Consider the following 22,919-nt stretch of genomic DNA (forward strand, 5'->3'; position numbering starts at 1 on the left):
CTCTTTCTGGGAGACGGGGGAGTACCTGGGAGCAGCTTCCAAGTGAGGGTCCTTGGCTTCATGCAGGTAAAAACTGAAAAGTGAGGTGAAGTAGAGTGAAAATGGACTTATTCAGGGAGATACTCCATAGTCAGAATGTGGACCTTCTCAGAAGGTGAGAGGACCCAGGGTATGGGGTTGTTAATTTTTATGGGCTGGGTAATTTCATTACTTTGCTGACTAAGGTCCGTCTAGTCAAGGCTATGGTTTTTCCAGTAGTCATGTATGAATGTGAGAGTTGGACTGTGAAGAAAGCTGAGCACCGAAGAATTAATGCTTTTGAACTGTGGTGTTGGAGAAGACTCTTGAGAGTCCCTTGGACTGCAAGGAGATCCAACCAGTCCATTCTGAAGGAGATCAGCCCTAGGATTTCTTTGGAAGGAATGATGCTAAAGCTGAAACTCCAGTACTTTGGCCACCTCATGCAAAGAGCTGACTCACTGGAAAAGACTCTGATGCTGGGAGGGATTGGGGGCAGGAGGAGAAGGGGACGACAGAGGATGAGATGGCTGGATGGCATCACTGACTCGATGGACATGAATCTGAGTGAACTCTGGAAGTTGGTGATGGACAGGGAGGCCTGGCGTGCTGCGATTCACGGGGTCACAAAGAGTCGGACACGACTGAGCAACTGAACTGAACTGAACTGAGTTTCATATGGTAATGGGTGGAAGGAATATTCTTGCTATTCCAGGGAAGGAAAGGGATTTTCAAGAAGTGAACCACTGCATACTTTTGAAATGGTGCAAAAATCTATGGTCCTTGCCTCCCATGTCCCCTGCCTGCCTTTTGTCTATGGAAAAACTTTAGCCAAAGAATAAATTTATTCAGAGAGATGAGAACATGCAGAAACAAAGGAACACAATCAAAGGAACCAAATGTAGAATAATAATAATGTAGTCATTAAGCACAGTCAGGGACATTTTAATTCCTTCTAAAGGGTGACAGATAATATTCTGAGCCATATCCAGTGAGCTGTCTTATAGGTACTGAAATCCCCATCAGGTAAAAGAACTACATAATGACTGGACTATAGTTATGACATAAGCTGCCACAATTCTGAGAACTGACCTTGAGAAGTGGGAAAAAAAAAAAACAGTCCTGGAACTGAAGACTACTGTACTTAAAACAATCAAGATGACGCCGGTAGACCACCAATGACCAATTTCAAGATGACTGTCAGAACTGACTGCTGTTTCAACACATAGCTCTCTCTGTCTATGAAAGCTCTCGTCCACTGTTAATTAAGGGAGGGGACAGTCAGCCTTTGGACAGGCATCCACCCTCTCGCCCACCCATGCCAGCATCCAAAATAAAGCAAACTTTATTTCCACCAACCTGGCCTCCTTATTGGCTTTTGAGAGTCAAGCAGCCAGAATTCCCCTTTTGGTATCACTTTTTGGCCTTTTCTGGTCAGCCTTGGAGCTATCACAACACCCTTAACAGCCAGACGGGAGTGAATTTTAGTGCCATAATGAAGATGTAATAAGTTAGAGATCAGCAACTGGACCATGCTCAACACTCTCTTGATCATAGCTGGTTTGAGGTAGTTTTTGTTGGATCCTGTTTTTCTCAATATCTGTGCCCCCTTCTTCTTTTTTTTTTTTTTTTTTTTTTTTGTAGAACGAGTGACTTTATTGGATAACTGGGATAAACACAAAAATCTTATCTCAAAACAGAAAACAGTCCACTTTCAAAAGATTTAGTCTCAAAAATCAAACTCATCTTAAACTTTTCCTGTACATCACTAGACATCATATGTTATTGTCCATGTTTGAAGTCAACAAAAAGGAATGCAAATCATACACTCAAAAATATACCAAATCTATCTGAAGATACTATTCAACTAAACTTAATCTGATTAATCCAAGTGAAAATTTTGTCAATGGAAGAAGAAATCTTGCTACCCTTCATTTTTTTAAAACAATTGTGCCCCCTTCCTTCCCATCTCACTTGCATAGATACACTGTTTCCATAGTGAGGAGGTCATCTGGGAGTCCAGACCTGTTTCTCTGTACACTCTGATGCCGAGGTCCTTTCCTTTCTCATTTAACCAATACTAGGTTGTCTTCTTTGGATGAAGGGCACCACGGACTCCAATCTATTTCATAGCACCATCATGCCCCAGTCAAGAGCAAGTTACCTCATGGGCAAAAAAATAACAAAATTGATTATATCAATATCTTCCCTTTTTGGATCATTAGGCATAGGGGAGAAATTGGTCTCTTTCTCTTCATTCATAGGTAACAAGCAAACAGTCATTAAAGGTAAGCTGGGACCTTTAATATTCCAGGAGGCCAGGCTGTGATCAGTCACCACCAAAACCCATCAACAATTCCCTGAAGTAAAAGTAGAATTCGGTAATAAAGTGTTACCTTTTTTCTCTTCCTTTGTGTTGAGTGAAGTTTCACTTGCTCACAGAACGCTTTGTGCAGAAGCCTAGCACCTGGCCCTTCAGATGAGACTCCCTGGTGTGAAATGGCTGTGCCGACACCTCAGCTCTGAGTACCATGTGGAGAGTCTCTGCGTCTGGCACTTTGATCCAAGATTGTGGCCAGGGGGCCGTGTGCAGAGATGCTGAGCCCAGAACTATGATCTGGAGCCACGGGCAGCAGAGCCTGTCCTGTGAGAACCCTCCAACCCCCAGCTGACAGGAATCACATACAGCAGTCCCAGGGGTGCTTTTAGGGGAAAGCATGTCCTCTAGAGCACATTCTATGGGCACAAGCCACACCTGGCACAGGGCTTCCCAGGTGGCTCAGCAATAAAGAACCTGCCTGCCAGTGTAGGAAACTCACACTGATCCCTGGGTCAGGCAGATCGCCTGGAGCTGAAAATAGCAACCCATTCCAATATTCTTGCCCGGGAAATCCCATCACAGAGGGGCCTGGCAGGCAGCAGTCCTTGGGGCCAAAAAGAGTCAGACAAGACTGAGTGACTGAGCACACCCACACCCCCAGAAGGAACCACCTTCTCCCCCGGCCCCAGGCCCCCCATCACCTTTGGGGTCTGACTGTGGAGGGGCAGTAACAAAATAGGAAGAAATCTAGCTGATTCCGTTTTCCTGGTAGTTTAGAGGGTACAGAACCTGCCTGCAATGTAGCAGACCTGGGTTTGATCCCTGGGTTGGGAATATTCCCTGGAGAAGGGAATGGCTACCCACTCCAGTATTCTTATCTGGAGAATTTCATGGAATTCTGGTGGGCTACATAGTTCATCGAGTCACAAAGAGTCAGGCACAACTGAGACACTTTTTCACACTTTCTAGTAGTGAAAGCAGGTGCCATTTGGGAAGAAATGAGATTTTTTCCTCCATCAGTGGTACTCACTTGGCTGCAGGGTGGAATCACCTGTGGGGTTTTATTAATAAAAGGTGTTGACTCCTCTTGCCCCTCCCCCAAGATTCTGACTTAACTGAGATGAGGCATCAGCCCTGGGATTTTACAGAGCTCCCTTGGTGATTCGAATTTGTAGCCAAGTTTACAAACCACTGGCCTTTACTATATGAGGATATAAGGAACCGTACCTGGATGAGGAAACAGTAAACAGAGTGATTCTGCAGGAGCAGGAGTGGGTGTTTCTGTGTATTGGGTGTGGATGAGGTGGGGGCCTGTGACCCCTCTTCCACTGTGAGGCCTTCCTGGCTCCACATTCCATGGCCTGTCCATGCTTCTCACCTGGATGCCTGGATTCTGCTTCCCCATGGTGGTTTTCAGCATGGCACAGCTGTCCCTGGAGGTTTCATACAAGCCCAGCCTTAGTTCAGCACAGCCCTACGAGCCTGAGTCCCAAGGTGAGGCTTGCTGGAAGGGAAATCCTGGGAGCTGGACACGATGAGCAGACAGTAGCTTCAAGAGTTGCTCCTGCGCAGGGAAACTCAGGAAGCTCCAGGACAGTGGCCAAGCACAGGTCTGGCACAGGACTGTGGCTGGAGCCTTTCTGTGCCTGGGGTCTGAGGTGTGTGTGTGTCTGCTCAGTCATGACAACTCTTTGGCACCCCAGGGACAGATGATGGGATGTCCTGGGCAGGAATACTGGAGTGGGTTGCCATTTACTTCTTCAGGGAATCTTCCCCCTACTTGTGTCTCTTAGGTCCCCTGCATTGGCAGGCACAAGTCCCCCTGGGGGTTTAAGGTTATTGGTCTTATCCCCCAGTGACAGGTGCTTCCCAGGTGGCTCATGGTAATCCGCTTGCCAATGCAGGAGACACAGGAGACATGAGTATGATGCTGGGTCGGGAAGACCCCCTGGAGGAGGAAATGGCAACCTATTCCAGTATTCTTGCCTGGAGAATCCCATGGACAGAGGAGCCTGGCGGGCTACAGTCACAAGGTCTCAAAGAGTCACGGATGACTGAGCACAGCCAGTGACAAGTGCCTATGATATCAAGCATCTGAAAGTGCAGAGATGTAATGAGCGTCTCAGTAAACAGCAGCCACTCCTATTCTGCTATGTGTGGCAGGATGTGTTTTTACTTATCACATTTAATTTTAATGCAATCTTGGAAGGTATTAGGATCCCCATCTTACAGACAAGGAAATAAACCTACAGGGCTTAAGGACCTTGATTAACATCATTTAACTCCTAACTGACAGATGACTCTGAGCCCCAGTTGGACTGCAGTCTGTCCCAGCTCCTCCCATGTCCCGGCAGGACAAGGAGGTCTCCCTGCCCAAAGATCTGCTCAGTGGCTTCAGCCCAACTTCCTGGGTGGGACCATGTGGTCCTTCCAGGCTCCCACAGCCCCTTTGCTCCTATTATCCCTGATTTGGATCCCTCCTTCTGCAGGGCAACCCCCCCCCCCGCCCCCACCTCAGAGGCCCACGGTCGGCAGGAGGACACCCTTGCCCTGTTCTGGCAGCTTCTCCCTGCAGCCAACTCTCAGGGGTGGGGTCAGGCCAGGTTGTGAGGATAATCATGAGAGAAGCAGGAAGGTGTGAGCTTGTGGTCAGCACCTTCCTCTGACCTGGGCCCTCCCTCTCTTCTCCTGACACTTTCCACCACTCAGGTCAGCTGCCCTCCACGTGCCCCCCAACTCCCATTATAAGTGCTCCTGTGGCTCTGCTGTGGATCAGAGTCACCAGGGGAGGGGTCAGAAAGCACATTCCTAGGCTCCAGCCCTGAAGATTCTGATCCAGGAGGTCACACAAGGGGGGCCTGGGAATTTGAATTTTTATCAAACAGCCCAGTGGATTGGGATGCAGGGAGTCCTCTGAACACACTTTGAGAAGCACTTAACAGACTTGCCACTCATATCTGTGAGCCCTGGATCAAGAATGAAGAGCATCCTATATGTTTAAATATTTAAAAGTTGTAAATCAAGCTAACACATTGTCAAGTACACTTTCATAATGACCTGGCAGACTGGGATTCCTGGACCCTGGAGTTAGCAGCCAGAAGGAAGAACAGCAGAGGGAGGGCTAGTCACAGCCCCCAGCCCTCCCCCTGCTCTTTGCACCTCTGGCTCTGACCCTCTTTGTGCCCTGAGGAATCTGCTGCTCAGGCAAGAGCATTACAGCCTTCAAGTCCAAGCTCAGACCATCCTTTTCTGACCTATAGACAGCTGTATCTCGACTACCTGTCAGGTTAGGACATGGGCCCCAAGAGGGAGGCCTGCACTGGGGCTGGGAACAGGGATTCTAAGGTCCAGGTGCTCAGAGCATGGCCTGGACGGGGCGGGGCTCCAGGTGGCCACACCCTCTTGTCCTCTCTGACTGCCTGTACCTGAGGGGAGGGGAGGGCGGTGCAACCACAGGATGACCCAAGAAGGGCCTCTAAATCAGCGCGCTTCTCAAACTGTACTGTGAGCAGGAGTCACCTGGGATCTGGAGATTCTGGGTCAGTAGGTCTGGGTTAGAGACTAAATTCCACGTTCCTAACAGCCTCCCAGGGCAAGCCAATGCTGCTGGTCCACAGGACGCACTTAGAACAACAGAGCCCTAGGGAAGGTGGGCGGAGTTATCCTGTAAAGACCAGGAAGTCCATTTTCAGGCTTTCAGGGCCTTGTGGTTTCTGCTCAGAAAAACATCTACTTCTGCTTCATTGACTACGCTAAAGCCTTTGACTGTGTAGATCACAACAAGCTGGAAAACTTAAACAGATGGGAGTACCAGACCATCTTACCTGTCTCCTGAGAAACCTGTATGCAGGTCAAGAAGCAATGGTTAGAACCCGACATGGAAAAACTGCCTGGGTCAAAATTAGTAAAGGAGTATGACAGGGCTGTATACTGTCACTCTTTTTATTAAACTTACATGAGAAATAATGTATGTATATGTATACCTGAATCACTGCTGTACAGCAGAAATTAACACAACATTGTAAGTCAACCACACTTAATATACTTTTTTAAAGAAACAAGAAAAAAAGCCAAGGGTGTCAGTAGGTTCAGCAAGTTACTTGCTTACCCTGGTGTTTGCCAGATTTTTCCGCTTTAAAAATATAATTCTTCCCTAAAGCACTAATGTGAGAATATATTTTAAGTCCATGAAAATACTGTGCCTTGCCCAACCCCCAAACATTCATATGTTCAGTCAATGATGAATTTTGTCTGAGTTATTTATGACAATGGCTGCCATATGATACTTTTCTGTTAATCTGTTTACATTTGTGAGCTGCCTTTCTACTGTAAAAAAGAGCTTTCCCTTCCTCCTATCTATTTTATGTCTTATTGGAATCAGTATAGACTTATGGATTTAAAAAAAAATTTTATTGTTGTAAAATGTAGGGTTTAAAAATCCTCAATCAACTGTTTATCTTTATTTACTAACAACGGTTTTAATGCTATATAAACTCCATCTAAGAGACTCATTTTGTTGTCTAGGTAGCCTGCAAAATGTAATTTTACAAATGTTTTTCACGTAATGTCCTTCAGAATTAAATGTGATTAACTATTGGATCAAACACTGGCTTGGAATACTCAAAGCCTCCACCTATTGGAGTGGATAATTGTGAGCATTGTTGCTGAGTGAAAGAGTGAAGTTAGTCAGAACCATTCAATGTAAACTCCGTGTAGAACATTCTTAGTGTGTCTAAGTCTTAACCCTGTTCTTAAAAATATCACACAATGCCAATTTGAATCTTAAGGCAAGTCATATGGGTCTGGTGTATAGATGGAGGTCTCATAGGGCTGGGGGATGTTATTTCTTCAAGTAATATTATTTTTAGGTCTAAATACAAATAAATATGTATTTCTCCCAGTTTTGAACACAAAAGGCTGGTTTAGTTTTTGAAAAAATATTTTCCTTAAAACATTAGGTTTCAAAAACAAAACTCAGTTAATCCATATACTGTTTTAAAATGAAAATTAATAGCTTATACATGAAAGCTTGATTTAAAAATCTCTGAAGCATTTTAAAGTAACCTGTCATGCTTCTAGGTACCTTCTTCAGCAGTAGAACCATGCTGCTGATTCAAGAATAGAATCTATATAAATACATGCACAGAATTGTTGTTAGACTTGAAGGAAAAAAACAAACCTCTTGAAGCATCACTATGAACAAAGCTAGTAGAGATGATGGAATTCCAGTTGAACTATTTCAAATCCTAAAAGATGATGCTGTGAAAGTGCTGCACTCAATATGCCAGCAAATTTGGAAAACTCAGCAGTGGCCACAGGACTGGAAAAGGTCAGTTTTCATCCTAATCCCAAAGAAGGGCAATGCCAAAGAAAGTTCAACCTAGTGCACAATTGCACTCATCTTCCAAAGTAGCAAAGTAAGGCTCAAAATTCTCCAAGCGAGGCTTCAATAGTACGTGAACTGTGAACTTCCAGATGATCAGACTGGATTTAGAAAAGGCAAAGAAACCAGAGATCAAATTGCCAACATCTGTTGGACCACAGAAAAAGCAAGATAATTCCAGAAAAACACCTTCTTCTGCTTCATTGACTATGCTAAAGCCTTTGACTGTGTGAATCACAATAAACCGTGGAAAATTCTTAAAGAGAAGGGAATATCAGACTACCTTACCTACCTCCTGAGAAATCTGTATGCATGTCAGGAAGCAACAGTTAGAACTGGACATGGAACAACAGAGTGATTCCAAATAGGAAAAGGAGTACGTCAAGGCTGTATATTGTCACCCTGCTTATTTAACTTCTATGCAGAGTACATCATGAGAAACGCTGGGCTGGAAGAAACACAAGCTGGAATCATGATTGCTGGGAGAATATCAATAACCTCAGATATGCAGATGACACCACCCTTACGACAGAAAGTGAAGAGGAAATAAAAAAAGCCTCTTGATGAGAGTGAAAGTAGAGAGTGAAAAAGTTGGCTTAAACCTCAGTATTCAGAAAACGAAGATCATGGCATCTGATCCCATCACTTCATGGGAAATAGATGGGGAAACAGTGGAAACAGTGTCAGACTTTATTTTTGGGGGCTCCACAATCACTGCAGATGGTGACTGCAGCCATGAAATTAAAAGACACTTACCCCTTGGAAGAAAATTTATGACCAACCTAGATAGCATATTGAAAAGCAGAGACATTACTTTGCCAACAAAGGTCTGTCTAGTCAAGGCTATGGTTTTTCCAGTGGTCATGTATGGATGTGAGAGTTGGACTGTGAAGAAAGCTGAGTGCTGAAGAATTGATGCTTTTGAACTATGGTGTTGGAGAAGACTCGGGAGTCTCTTGGACTGCAAGGAGATCCAACTAGTCCGTTCTAAAGGAGATCAGTCCTGGGTGTTCTCTGGAAGGACTGATGCTAAAGCTGAAACTCCAGTACTTTGGCCACCTCATGCGAAGAGTTGACCCCTTGGAAAAGACTCTGATGTTGGGAGGGACTGGGGGCAGGAGGAAAAGGGGATGACAGAGGATGAGATGGCTGGATGGCATCACCAACTCAATGGACGTGATTTTGAGTGAACTCCGGGAGATGGTGACAGACAGGGAGGCCTGGCGTGCTGTGATTCATGGGGTTGCAAAGCGTCAGACACGACTGAGAGACTGAACTGAACTGAAAGAGCCTCTTGATGAAAGTGAAAGAGGAGAGTGAAAAAGTTGACTTGAAACTCGACATTCAAAAAACTAAGATCATGGCATCCAGTCCCATCATTTCATGGCAAATAGATGCAGAAACAATAGAAGTAGTGACAGACTTTATTTTGGGGGGCTCCAAAATCATTGCAGATGGTGACTACAGCCATGAAATTAAAGGACACTTGCTTCTTGAAGAAAAGCTATGACCAACCAAGACAGCATATTAAAAAGGAGAGATATTACTTTGCTGAATAAGGTCCATATAGTCAAAGCTATGGTTTTTCCAGTAGTCATGTATGCATGTGAGAGTTGGACTATAAAGAAGGCTGAACCCCAAAGAATTGATGCTCTTGAACTGTGGTGTTGCAGAAGACTCTTGAGAGGCCCTTGGACTATAATGAGATCAAACCAGTCCATCCTAAAGGAAATCAGTCCTGAATATTCATTGGAAGAACTGATGCTGAAACTCCAATACTTTGTCCACCTGATGCAAAGAACTGACTCATTGTAAAAGACCCTGATGCTTGGGAAAGATGGGAGGAAGGAGGAGAAGGGGACAACAGAGGATGAGATGGTTTGATGGCATGACTGACTCAATGGACATGAGTTTGAGCAAGGTCTGGGAATCGTGATGGACAGGGAAGCTTGGCATGCTACAATCCATGGAGTCTCAAAAAGTTGGACACGACTGAGTAACTGAACTGAACTGAAACTAGAACAGGAATTTAACTATTTCTAACTTTTAAATGCTATTAAAAAAAACTTTGATAATGAATAGTATTGCCTTTTGAAAGCCTGTATGGTCTCATTTTAAATAGAAACATGATGGTAACAATTAACAAGGCAGTGCTGGAGAGAGTAGTACTGATTGACAGCTAATCAAATATCAGGCGTTGTTTAAAAGCAGTTTTTCTCAACTGTGATTAAACATCAGTTTTATTTAAATTTTCAGACCATTGCAACTTAGTCACTGATCCACTGTGCATAACTAGTGTGCAGCTCAACCACGTGCATCTCCCCCTTCAAGTGCAACACACACACTGGTCCCTTGGCTGTTCAGGATCCCACCCATCCTGAGTGTGGATGTCATGGCAATAGCTGATGGCTCTGAGTTTTTAGCTTTCTTGAGTTTCCTGTAGTTAATTCTAACCTAGTTACAAACTGTTCATGGACTGACACTAGTGCATAGACCACAGAGTGTCACTGTCATTGTTAATGTTTGCAACAACCCTCTGTGAATCATACTATCCCCACCTCAACTTTCAGACAAAGACACTGAAGTGCAGTGGAACTTCCCAACCTTCAGAGCTCATGGGAAACAGGAGCAGAATTTGTATCCAAACCCAGTCAGCAATGCCCAGAGTCAGTATTTGTGCCTGGAAGGCTGACTCCAGAGCTTGTGCTCCTCCCTGTGATCTTATGATTTTAACTACGTGTGGAGGAAGAATTGGAGAAGGCAATGGCACCCCACTCCAGTACTCTTGCCTGGAAAATCCCATGGATGGAGGAGCCGGGAAGGCTGCAGTCCATGGGGTTGCTGAGGGTCAGGCATGACTGAGTGACTTCACTTTCACTTTTCACTTTCATGCATTGGAGAAGGAAATGGCAACCCACTCCAGTGTTCTTGCCTGGAGAATCCCAGGGACGGGGGAGCCTGGTGACCTGCTGTCCATGGGGTCTCACAGAGTCAGACACAACTGAAGCGACTTAGCAGCAGCAGCAGCAGGAGGAAGAACAGTCTGGTTTAAGCCACCAGATGAGGACCTTCTCAAATACACCTTCTACAGTCTACAAACCTCCTTCATCCACACTCATCTTGTTCTCCTCTCCTGGTGATTAGGAATCACCAAGGTCAGTGATTCTACCCTGTGTCTCTGGATGCTCTTGGTCCATCCATCATCCCAACCAAAGAACTCCACGTGCAGGAATCATATCCATCTTCCAGATGAAGAAGCTGAGATTCAGAAGTTAAGATACCCAAACATGTAACTAAGGCTGCAAGGTGTCCATAGTCCATTTTGTCAAGGATGGTGCCAGTTTATCTCCCTGGCAGTCTGGCTGGTTACTGCTTTCCTTTCACTCTCAAGTGTCCCACTCTGGACAGTACATTCTTTGGACACCCACACTGCTGGTGAGGAGCAGAGGAAGACCTGACAGGCAATCAGTGTGACTGACTCCAAAACCAGGGCTTTCTGTTATCCCAGGCTACTTCTTAGAATTCCAAAATTACAAAGTTGACAAGGAAGGTTTGTTCTCAGTCATCATTTATTCATTCAGCAAACATTCCTGAGCACCCCCTATGTGACAGACACTGTGCTCAAAGATGTAATTAAAAAGTGAATAGGGCACAGTTCCAAGTCTTTTTCTCACTTGGTTTAGTGAGAAAACAAACCATATGGATACTCATAGTCAGGGCAGGCTACATAGTTTACATAACCTGTGTAAAATAGAAAGCACAGGGCCTCTTGTTTAAAAATCACCACACTGGATGACAATAGGACACTAACCAAGTATGCGTCAGTTTAACAAACTAGAGGTGCTCAGGGTCCTACAGAAATACGAGTTACCTAGGATGATGACTGATCTAAAGGTGACTTCCTAGAAGAGGGGACAACTGGGCTGACCCTAGAAAATGAGATTTCTCCCCTTCATGGACCTTCTCCTCTATTTTTCAAACCAGAGGATATTGAAGAGAATCACTAAGTCATCATTCTGACTTACACACCAGTCATCAAGAGTTTCCCCCACAGCACATCTTCATCACCTACCTTAGAGCTGTGACACAGGATGTGGTGGGACATGGAGACGTGCTGCTCAGACCTGCCTTCAAGGACTCGTTGCCCAGCTGCTGGGGGTGCTGCTAGTGGGCAGCCTTAAACCACCAGGCTACATGCAGTGACCCTTCCAGGTGGAGGTATAAAGACCTGGCCATTGCATGTGTCAGGACAACCCTGAAGGGCCATCTTCACTCCAGATGCCCCATGGGATCAGCTAAGGTCATTGGCTATTGTTCCAGCTTGATCCTTCTGCCCTATCCCGTTTCTTCCCTCCTGATTCCACAGTGTTGACCCCAAGGGCAACCCTGATAAAAATCCCAGCACTAAACTCAATCTGAGTCTGCATTAAAAGAGACCCAGCCTGCAACATGTATCAGAAAACACTCCAGTACTCACGGAGGACTTTTATTTGAAAATTACTGGTTACACATGTACTTAAAACATTTTAAAACCATAAAATGGTAGAAACAAGGACTTCCTGTGTGAATATCATCACCTTTGGTTTAAAAGCCACAACCTAATGTTGTCTGGCCAAAATGAAATTAAGTTATATATTAATAAAGAAAACTATTATCTTTAAACATATGAAAGTGTCATTTTATATAAAAGGCTGAATGTTAGCAGTTCCACGTGTTCAATCTAACAGAAAAAAGCCATTAGCATTTGAAATTTAGAGAACATTATGCTTATGACTAACTCATGGGTAAAATATATAGTTAATGAATTAAATTAGGAATTAGAAAATATATAATACCTTGGCTAGTGGTTGGTGGTAAGTATCAAAACTTGTAGGTTGTAGCTAAAGCGAATCTCAGAAAAAATGTCAGCTTTATATACTTATATTAGAAAAATAATGATGTTATTGATCTGTTTTCAATTTAAGAATTTGAGGAAAAAAATCTCAAAATAAAGGAAAAGTTGAAAGAAAGAAAGAATGATATGATGAACTAGAAAGAAAAACAGAGCATCAAACAAAAAGTTGATTCTTTGAAAATAGGAAAAAGTTATACAAGATTATTCATAAAAAAAGAGAAGCCTCAAAGAAAATTAAAAGGCCAAAAGAACACAGATATGCTGCAGAGATTAAACATATAAGATATTGTGAATAAATTTATGCCAATCAAGTTCAAAACTCACAGGAAACAGATCCACTTCTAGAAAAATGACTCAAAACTAACAGGAAACCGATCCACTTCTAGAAAAATGAAACCAAAATGACTCTGCAGAAATAACACACTGAATAGAAAGCAAATAATTATCAAAAGTTACCCAGACGATGATGGCTGCATAACACTGTGAGTGTGATTAATGCCACTGAATTGTGTGATTAAAAATGGTTATATGGCAAATTTTATGTTATATATATTTTACCACAATTTTTTTAATGTAAGAAAGTAAAATCCTCTATCTAGAAGACAGTTTAGACATGTCTGCCCTTCATTAGCTCCTACTTTGGGAAGGCATATTTTCTCTTCCTTCTCTTTTAGAGGGCTTCCCCAGTGGCTCAGCGGTAAAGAATCTGCTGGCAACGCAGGGGACACAGGAGATGAACGTATAGTATTGCCCTTCTGTATTTTAACCACATTTTTTTTGCAGAGGGACACCTCTCTCTCCTATAATGTCACTTAAACTACATGTACTGTATGTTTTTCCTATTACTTTTCTCTGTAGTATTTTAACCAAAGGTCTTTGAGTGGAAAATGGATCGTAGGTGACACAAAACGGCACCTTCACACGATATTCAAGAATCTGTAATATAATTAGAAAGTAAGATGTAATTCTGCGAACAGTAAAAAAAAAATTGTGGGAACTTTGTCTCAAATCTTAGAAAATAAGTTTGGCTCCAGAGTCTCTCAAGACACAAAACCTGGGAGACACCTTTTATTGGTAGCCTGAACCTCTGATTCAGATAAAAAAGAAAATAGTATAACACATAAATAAACACAATAAATCCTTTTGCAAGAACTTGAAATCACTGAGTGAAGTTGGAGAAAAATTATAGATTAGCATCTTATAATATGCCAATATCTGTTGCTGGTATAAAAAAAAGAACAACATAATTTACACAGTGCAAAAGCCGATTGGACCAATGACTTTCGTATAGACATGAACTCATGGTAGAATCACAGAGTTGACTCAAAAGTTGTGAAGGCTGAGGGTTGTCCACTGGCCATTCATAATATTCATAACCACATGGTCACTGTGAGTGATATCTGGTTATTTCCTTTCAGAGTGCACCTGAGGGGGGGGAGACAAAAACCACACGTTTATGAGTTTTAAAGTCCTTCTCCTAAGGCAACACATTCTTAGGTCCACTGCTTCACGTGAAGCAAATCACATCACTACTAGAAGCACAATAGGAAGCACCAGGGGTGTATTTATTCTATGGAGGAGGAAGCCCCATTAAAACCTTCATTGGGGCTGGACTTAATGCCAAACCACCTGTAGATACACTTGAGTTCTGATCATTCTGATTCACAAATGTTTTTAAGACTAGAGTAAATTCATAAGTAAAATCATTTTACTAACTCAAAACCTGGAGAGAAATTAAAAACAAGGTAACAAAGAGGCTGGGAAATCTATTAATAGTGCCTGACCAAGGGTTTCTCATTTTCACATATAAAATGAGCACAAATGTGGAGGTTAATATCAGGGTGTAATCCCTATATTTTATAAACTCTGATTGACAAGCATCGAAAATAAGGAGTAGGAAATGGAGGACGCATAATACTATGTTCTTGCCTGGAGAATCCCACGGACAAAGGAGCCTGGTGGGCTACAGTCCATGGGGTCACAGAGTCGGACACGACTGAGCGACTAACACACACACACGTAGTCATTAAAAAGAATGAGATAACCATATGTTTGGATATAATCTGAGACACAACATTAAGTGAAAAAAAGAGAAAGAACAGCTATCATTTGTGCTTAGAAACAGGAAGTTTCTTCCTGATACACAGAACAGCTCAACACAACAGTCGACAGTGGTGCTGGGGCTCCACCTTGTGGGGGAGCTGTGTGAAGACAGGAATGGAGAGTAATTTACTTTTTGTTCATACATTTTTAAAAAGTATTAAAAGTTTTTAAATTTTGTAGCATTAGATAAGATATGTGTTTTTAAATCTATTATTATGAATGCATTTTAATTATTTAGAGCAGTGGTCTCCAACCTTTTTGGCACCAGGGACCCAGTTTCTGGAAGACACTTTTTCCACAGACAGGGTGAGAAAGGGGAGATTCAGGTGTAAAGCGAGCGATGGGGGCAGCAGCTGAAGCGTTGCTCCTTTGCACACCACTCACCTCCTGCCGTGTGGCCCAGTCCCTAACAGCCCACGGACCATACTAGTCTAGCCCGGGATTTGGGGACCCCTGATTTAGAGTCTCTAAAGCTACTTAGAACTATGGGTATATTTTTTATTACTGGAAGGCAAGTCTTCTGTCTACAGCCTTTAAAAAATTGATCCCACTTTTATACTGTAAAACGCTCTATATTCTCAAAGCCCTTAAGCATCTGCTCTCTCATCTGATCCCTGTAATAAGTGTGAAGAAGCTGGCAGGGCTGTAATCCCTGCTGTACACACAGGTGAGGATCTGAGGCTCAGAGACCGTGGGGGACACAAGGCCACGTGGATGCTAAGTGCCTCCTCCATCGATTCAAACAGGTCCAGGCTCGCAGAGCTCGGATATGAGGATTTTATAGTTACACACTGGGAACAAAGAAACCAGAAAACTTCAACCAGCTCTGCTTCGTCACAGAACAGAACGGATTACAGGCATTCATTCTTCAAGCTGAACTGTGTCCCCTCCAACTTTACATGTTGAAGTCCTAAACACCACAGTACCTCAGAGTGTGACTGTTTGGAGACAGTGTCTTTAAAGAGGCAATAAAGTTAAAATGAAGTCATACAGGTGGGTCCTAATCTAACAGACTGGAGCTCTTAAAAGAAGAGACCAGGACACAGGCTCACGCAGAGGGAAGACCCTGTGAGACACAGAGAGAAGACAGCGTCTCCAAGCCAAGGAGAGAGACCCCAGAGGAAACCAACCCTACCGACATCTTGACCTCAGACTTCCAGCCTCCAAGGCTTTGAGGAAAAAAAATTTCTGTTGTTTGAGTTGCCTGCTCTGCGGTCTTTGTATGGCAGCCCTAGCAAACTAATGCCCCCTTCAGCTTTATATATCTAAAAGGTACTTTCTCTGCTATTTCATGGATCAGGGTCAATCAGACAGTGATCAGCTCACCTAAACTATTTGTTCAAGAAAATGTGATGTGGAAGCACCTTCTCCCAGACGTTGGGTTTTCTCTTCAGACAAATGAATTCTGTTCTATTAGAGTGAAAATCTTGTGGCTTAGGCTCATCATCCTGTTGTAACAGCTCTGAACATTGATACCTGATGCTTGCAAATTCAGAAAACTGATAATCTGACAGCTTATCCTCCTAAGAGGATGCAGAGTATGCAGAAATAATGGCAAGATGGGATGAGAATCAAGAACCTCATTTCTTTCTGTAGAGGTGACCTGAGCCAGTGGCAGGACTGAAATCCAAGAGTGAGTTTCTGTCACCCTGTGAACTTGAGTGACCACCCCACCTTGGCTACCACGTGAAAGGAGCAGTGTTTTCAGACTCGGCACAGAACACAGTACCCAGGACTGCACTCAGCCTCCCCAGAAATTCCCCCTCTGTGCTCCCTGGACCAGCTCTGTGACCTTGGGTGAGCCCTGGACCCAATCTCTTCATACATGACATGGGATAAAAAGGGCAGTCATGAAGATTAAGTGAAATCATACATGCAATAACTGTGTAAAATAAATGATAACTACACAAATGTAACTTGCCATTAATATTGTTAGAGTAGGGGCAGGATTACTAGACCAGGAATCACAAGATTTCTCATTCTATGACCTATGTCTGCTTCTGTATGTATCTTATGTGACACTTGATTTAAAAGATTTACTTAAAGAACAGATTTCTAATTCTGTGTCTGCTGCAACCTAGCTTAACACCAATTATATACATCAGACTAAATTCCTTCTGAGGACTTAGTTTCTCACCTGTAAAATGAGGATGTTGAACCCTGCTATCTTATCTGGACATATCTAAAATTCTGAGATCAATTTCTCATTATTCAATGACTTGATCATACATAAGGATAATATAGTTTTTAAATGAACACTTTGACACATAGGTGGGGACACATCAAAATGTATAATGCCTAACTTCTAAAGAACAAAAGGGCTTCAAGAGTACTTGCTGCTTTGTGACTTGGTTATATGGGAAATAACAAATGATTATCAGATCTCAGGAGGGAAACTCTGACTGGGAGACACTGTAGTAGATGAAAGCAGTCTGTGAATTTTAGGTACAAAAAATACAGAGCTCCATGTTCAGCTTCTCAACATTTGCATTCAATATAGTACTTACAAAAAGCTATCTTGTACCCTATGAAGAGTGGAAGGTACTGCTGTGCATTTCCTCATTTCTAAGGAGGATTGAGATGAAACAATGACAGAGGGAATTTAGGCCACATTTTAGATACATTTTTCATACAGAAATACTGTTAGATACTGGGGCATGTTTTCTTTAACAGATATTTTAAATATTACACAATTTTATTCTACTTACAAGTAAAAATCTGGGAAATGCAGAAAAGTATGAAGAAGGCAAAATGCATCCATAATTTACTGCCCAGACATAAGTTTTCATGGCAGAAGCCTCACCACATACAGCCTGAAGCCTCATCCCACCCCAAACCATGCATCTCAGGCAGCAAGAACACCACACCTTCCCTCCGTCCACCTATCTTCCCATCAATGTCAATCCCACCTTGTTCCAGAATGAATTACAGGTGGCTGCATGACAATGGCTAAGTCCCTTAAACTAGACCTCAATTGTCACATCTGTCCAAGATACTATCATTTCTCATTTGTTAGAAAGGTCACTCATCAAGGGCCTTCCTCACACCATGTACAGCGCTTACTGCTTTCACCCACCTCATCTTCAAGCACCATTCAGAGTACAGTGTTAAGGTATTGTGAATTCCTGATATTTCCTGATGACAATATACCTTCTTCTAGAAGTTAGAGGGAGCATGGGCAAGGACAGGGTAATTGAATAAAATTCTAAACAACAAAGAATTAGGGATTAAGTGACAGTAACATGTAGGAGTTTTCTTTACAGGTTAGAAACAGAAGCAACTTATACCTTTTCCTGGTAAATCTTCCTAGTCTCAAGATATTCCAGAATTTTTTCCCTTAAACTCTCAAATTTCACGGATGTTTCTGGACAGCACTTGCATCACAAATGTGCTGATGACCAATCAGAATGAAACATAGAGGGTCTGCAAAATGAAAGTGTTCTGTGCTCTAAGGGAATCTGAACCTAGGGTCCTAGTGTGTGGTGAGTCCTATCCAAAATCTGTCTCTTAGGCACAGGTGTGTGTGCACAGAAGAGCACACTCACCCTAAACCCCACCCCTACCACAGCTACAGATTCTCAGCAGACCTGCTTTCAACCTACCACATGTTGTTAAGACCCAGTCATGAAGCTTAGTCTCTGGAGGTTTATGATTGAAAAGGGCACAGAGACCCCTGGTGGAGATTCTGAAGAGTGAACCAGGAGACAGATTACAACACCCTGCAGCAGGCTCACCTGTTTTGCCCTTTCAGTGAGGGCAGAGGCCTCTGCCTTGCCCAGTTTCTGCACCATCTTGTAAAACAGGCTATCTGTATTTTGTAGCAAATCATATGGCCGGGTATACTCTTTCCGTCTCCCTGAATCCAAAACCTGTTAATCAGCAGAAAGAAACCAATTAGCACCAGTGTTTCACAGTAACATATTGTGTATGTGTGTGTGTATGTGTTAAGTCACTTCAGTTGTGTCCGACTCTTTGTAACCCCATGGACTGTAGCCCGTCAGGCTCCTCTGTCAATGGGATTCTCCAGGCTAGAATAAAGAGTAAATTGCCATTTCCATCTTCAAGGGATCTTTCCAACCCAGGGATTGAACCCATGTTTCTTATGAGTCTCTTACAATGGCACGTGGGTTCTTTATCATGAGCACCAAATGTTTCACAGTGATATTATAACTTGGACAATATTTCAGAAACAGGCAGGACAGAGAGAATAGGGAGAATCTATTTGGGTGGTAGGTCTGGCTGGTGTTTAAATGGTTTGATTCCCCTGTTTTACTAGGCAGACAAAGTTCTAACCTAATCTTTTATTATTATAAGGCTATAGGAAAGGAAGAAAATGGAAGTTTCACAGTATGATTACTGACACTCAGCAGTATGTAGCATCTTATATTTTGCCCAGGGCAGTTGGGGTTGTTATCATTAGTTAGTGCTTTTAGCTCTCAGACTCTGAGCTTTCAGGGATTTCTATACAGATATACAGAGTTGGCAAATACCTTGATTCAAGAAAATGAAAGTCAATTTATCTAAAAAGCAGGTTGATATCAGACAAACCAGATGGCAGGGGCCTGACAGCAAACTATCAATTTGGTTTGACAGAATCTGAGCAGTGTTTGGGAAAGGAGATGCTTCTGGAATTTCTTTAGGGTTCTGGATTACTGTCAGCTGCTAAGAGGGGCAGAATCCTTTATCTGAGAGGTTAACATGTTTCTTAAAGTTTGCTGTGGTTGTAGTTTATTACTCTGAGAGTGAAAGGCTGGCAAATGGAGCTGCTACATAGCAGCTTTAGTAGAATTGCTCTACACACACACACACACACACACACACACACTCTAGAAATCCAATTTTCTCCTTGGGTAAGATCAAAGAAGCAATTAAGAAACTGAGCTTGTAATTCTAGTGATCATGGACCACACAACACATGGAGGCAGCTCAATCTGAACTGCCTAGGACCTGAACCTGTTTTCACAAATTATCTTTCACTGCTCCTTTCTCTTTCTTTCTAAATGCCTTCCTTGCTGCTGCTGCTAAGTCCCCTTTTATTGCTCATTAAGAGGTCTGCTGGGTTTCCCGGGTAGCCCAGATGGTAAGAATCCACCAGCAATGCAGGAGACCCTGGTTCAATTCCTGGTTGGGGAGGTTCCCATGGAAAAGGGACAGGCTACCCACTCCAGTGTTCTTGGGCTTCCCTGGTGGCTCAGACAGTAAAGAATCCACCTGAAATGCAGGAGACCTGGGTTTGATCCCTGGGTTGGGAAGATCCCCTGGAAGAGGGCACGGCACTCCACTTCAATATCCTTGCCTGGAGAATCCCACAGACAGAGGAGCCGGGCCGGCTACAGGCCATGGGGTCACAAAGAGTCAGACACAGACACGACTGAGCGACTAAGTGCAATAGGTCTGCTAATTGGAAATCGAAAGAGGAAGGGGCTCAATTCTCCCTTTCTACTTATTAGTGACTTTGGTTAATGATTTTTGGTGGGGAGGGGAGGGAGTGTCTGAAACAATTTGCTCAAATGATATAACTATAAAAACTGTTCTGATTCATGTCAATGTATGGCAAAACCAATACAGTATTGTAAAGCAAAGTAAAGTAAAAATTAAAATTAAAAAATAATAATAATGAATAAATAACTGTTCTGATGTTAAGTAGTACTTCATTCTTCATTTAGAGTAAATGTATCTTAAGAGAGTATGCTGAAACTCTAAACAAGACACAGGTTGTTTTTCCACATTACAGTAATTTTTAATTTTAAAGAGGTATTACAGTTAATTCCATTCTTTATATTTAATTAGAAATATTTATTAAGTCCCATAAAGTCCATTTTCCTGTGGAACTTTTGTTCACTCCTGTGGATCTTTGCTAAGGGCAGCTTTCTCAGAAGAGCCCAAGAATAATAGAATCTGTCACATCCACATAATAATTTATATCTTCTGTAACTTGGCCAATTGAGATGCTCTGAATGTACAATTTAACTTAAGTATAACATGACAGAACATAACTACTCATTCCGATGTCAAGGAAGAAAAAGTACAATTTTAAAACACAGGTCTCCAAACGCCTATGGTCAATTAATCTATGAAAGAGTACTCAAGAGTATACAGTGGAGAAGACAGTCTCATTGGCAAATAGTACTGGGAAAGCAGGACACCTACATCAAAATAAATGAAATTAGAACACACTATTTTTTTTTGTATATATACAACCATACAAAATAATATATATACAAAATAAACTCAAAATGGTTTAAAGACCTAATCTAAGACTGGATATTATAAAACTAGAGGAAAACACAGAACACTCTTTTTTTTTAATTTTTTTTCTAATATATATTTATTAACACTCTTTGACATGAATCACAACAATGTTTTCTTCGATCAGTCTCCCAAAGCAAAAGAAAAAAAGCAAAAGTAAACAATAGGACCTAATCAAACTCAAAAGCTTTTGAACAGCAAAGAACAACACCAACAAAATGAAAAGGCAACCCCAAATGAATGGGATAAAATCAAAGGATGCAACCGACAGGGGTTTAATATCTAAAATACACAAACAACTCACATACTCAATATCAAGAAACCAACCAAAAATGGACAGAAGACCTAAATAGACATTTCTCCAAAGAACACATACAGAAGACCAACAAGCACATGAAAAGGTGCTCCACATCACTATTTATCAGAGAAATGTTACTCAAAATCATAATTTGGTATCACTCACATGGGTCAGAATGGCCATCATTAGAGTCTACACAGAACAAATGCTGGAGAGGGTGTGGAGGAAAGGATGCACCTCCTACACTGTTGGTGGGAATATAACTTGGTGCAGCCACAATGGGAAAAAACAGTGCGGAAATTTCTGAAAAAAACTGAAAATACAGCTACCGTATGATCTAACAACCTCAGTAGTGGGCATGTATCTAGAAAAGACAAAAACCCTAATTCAAAAAGATACATACAACAATGTTCATAGTAGCAATACTTAAAATAGCCAAAATATGGAAACAACCTAAATGCCCATCAACAGATGATTGGTTTAAGAAAATCTGATACACACACACACACACACACACACACACACATACTTATGCACAGTGTCATATTACTCAGACCATAATAAATGATGAAATATTGTCATTCGCACCAACATGGGTGAACCTAGAGAATCAAATCAGTGAAGTAAATCGGACAGAGAAAGACAAATATATCATTTGTATGTGGAACCTAAATAGAAACAAACCAACGTATAAAACAGAAATAGACTCACAGATACAGAAAACAAACTCAGTTACCAAAGAAGAAAGGAGAGAGCATATAAATTAAGACTATGGGATCAGCAGAAACAAACTACCATAAACGAAACAGATAAGCAAAATAGATTTAATGTATAACACAGGTAACTATATCCAATATCCTGTAATTGTCTATCATTGAAAATATTCTGAAAAAATATATACCTATTTAGGTGAATCACTTTGCTATACATCTGAAAATGACAAAATGTTGTAAATCAACTATATTTCATGCTTATAAACAGAAGTAACACATAGCCAAAACACATTTGAGGAACACTTAAGTAAATTTTCATTAATTTCTGAATTGATTCTGCAAACATTTATTGCACGTATAAGTGCACTGATGGCAATTTGCTAGATGCTGTGGAAGAGGAAATCACATATAAGCCACTGACCCTGACCCTAGGGAGCCTGTACTGAGAGGAGAGAGAAAGAAGAAAATTTCAAATGTCTATCATGCAGGAAAAAAAGCACAACAAGAAGGGTTTAGGAACAGAAGAGATGACTTCTGGTCAGAGGATGAGCTTCAAGGAGGAGAGAGGGCAATGAATTAGACCTTGAAGAAAGGACAGGCATGAACATGCAGAAACAGGGGTGGGTGGACAGTGATCTTTCCAGACACATGGACTATCATGGGCCAAGTGGACTGGAGATGAGCCTGGCAGCTCCTTAAGGGCAGGGTTATTCAGTTTTCCTTGTTCACTGTTGCATCTCAGGGCCCTGGCGCTGTACATGATAAGTAACAGGCACACAGTACATGCAGGTTGAAAGTTCAATACAAATGAAACTAAATTCAGGGCGTGACTGGCTGAGTGCTCAATGGTGTGGTTTGTCAAGACCACAGGCTGAGATCAAGGGGAGGATGAGTCCAGCTGGCACGGGGAACAGCTAAGGCAGGGGATACAGGGATGACAG

The 22,919-nt window shown here is 42.3% G+C and overlaps 1 protein-coding gene across 2 annotated transcripts in view; it reads right to left on the reverse strand.

The window, feature by feature from the left end:
- Positions 1-14,019: 14,019 nt before the first annotated feature.
- The window catches only part of LOC138088939 (ATP-binding cassette sub-family C member 4-like), a 157,757-nt gene continuing 148,857 nt past the window's right edge, over positions 14,020-22,919 (reverse strand). For both annotated transcript variants that reach the window (XM_068984192.1, XM_068984190.1), the window contains 2 exons: positions 18,453-18,587; positions 14,020-14,040 (listed from right to left, as the gene is read on the reverse strand). In XM_068984192.1, coding sequence (XP_068840293.1) covers positions 14,020-14,040; positions 18,453-18,587 — 156 coding nt within the window. The remainder of the gene's footprint in view (positions 14,041-18,452; positions 18,588-22,919) is intronic.

The sequence above is a fragment of the Capricornis sumatraensis genome, chromosome 12, assembly GCF_032405125.1.
Source record: "Capricornis sumatraensis isolate serow.1 chromosome 12, serow.2, whole genome shotgun sequence".
Taxonomy (NCBI): Eukaryota; Metazoa; Chordata; class Mammalia; order Artiodactyla; family Bovidae; genus Capricornis; species Capricornis sumatraensis.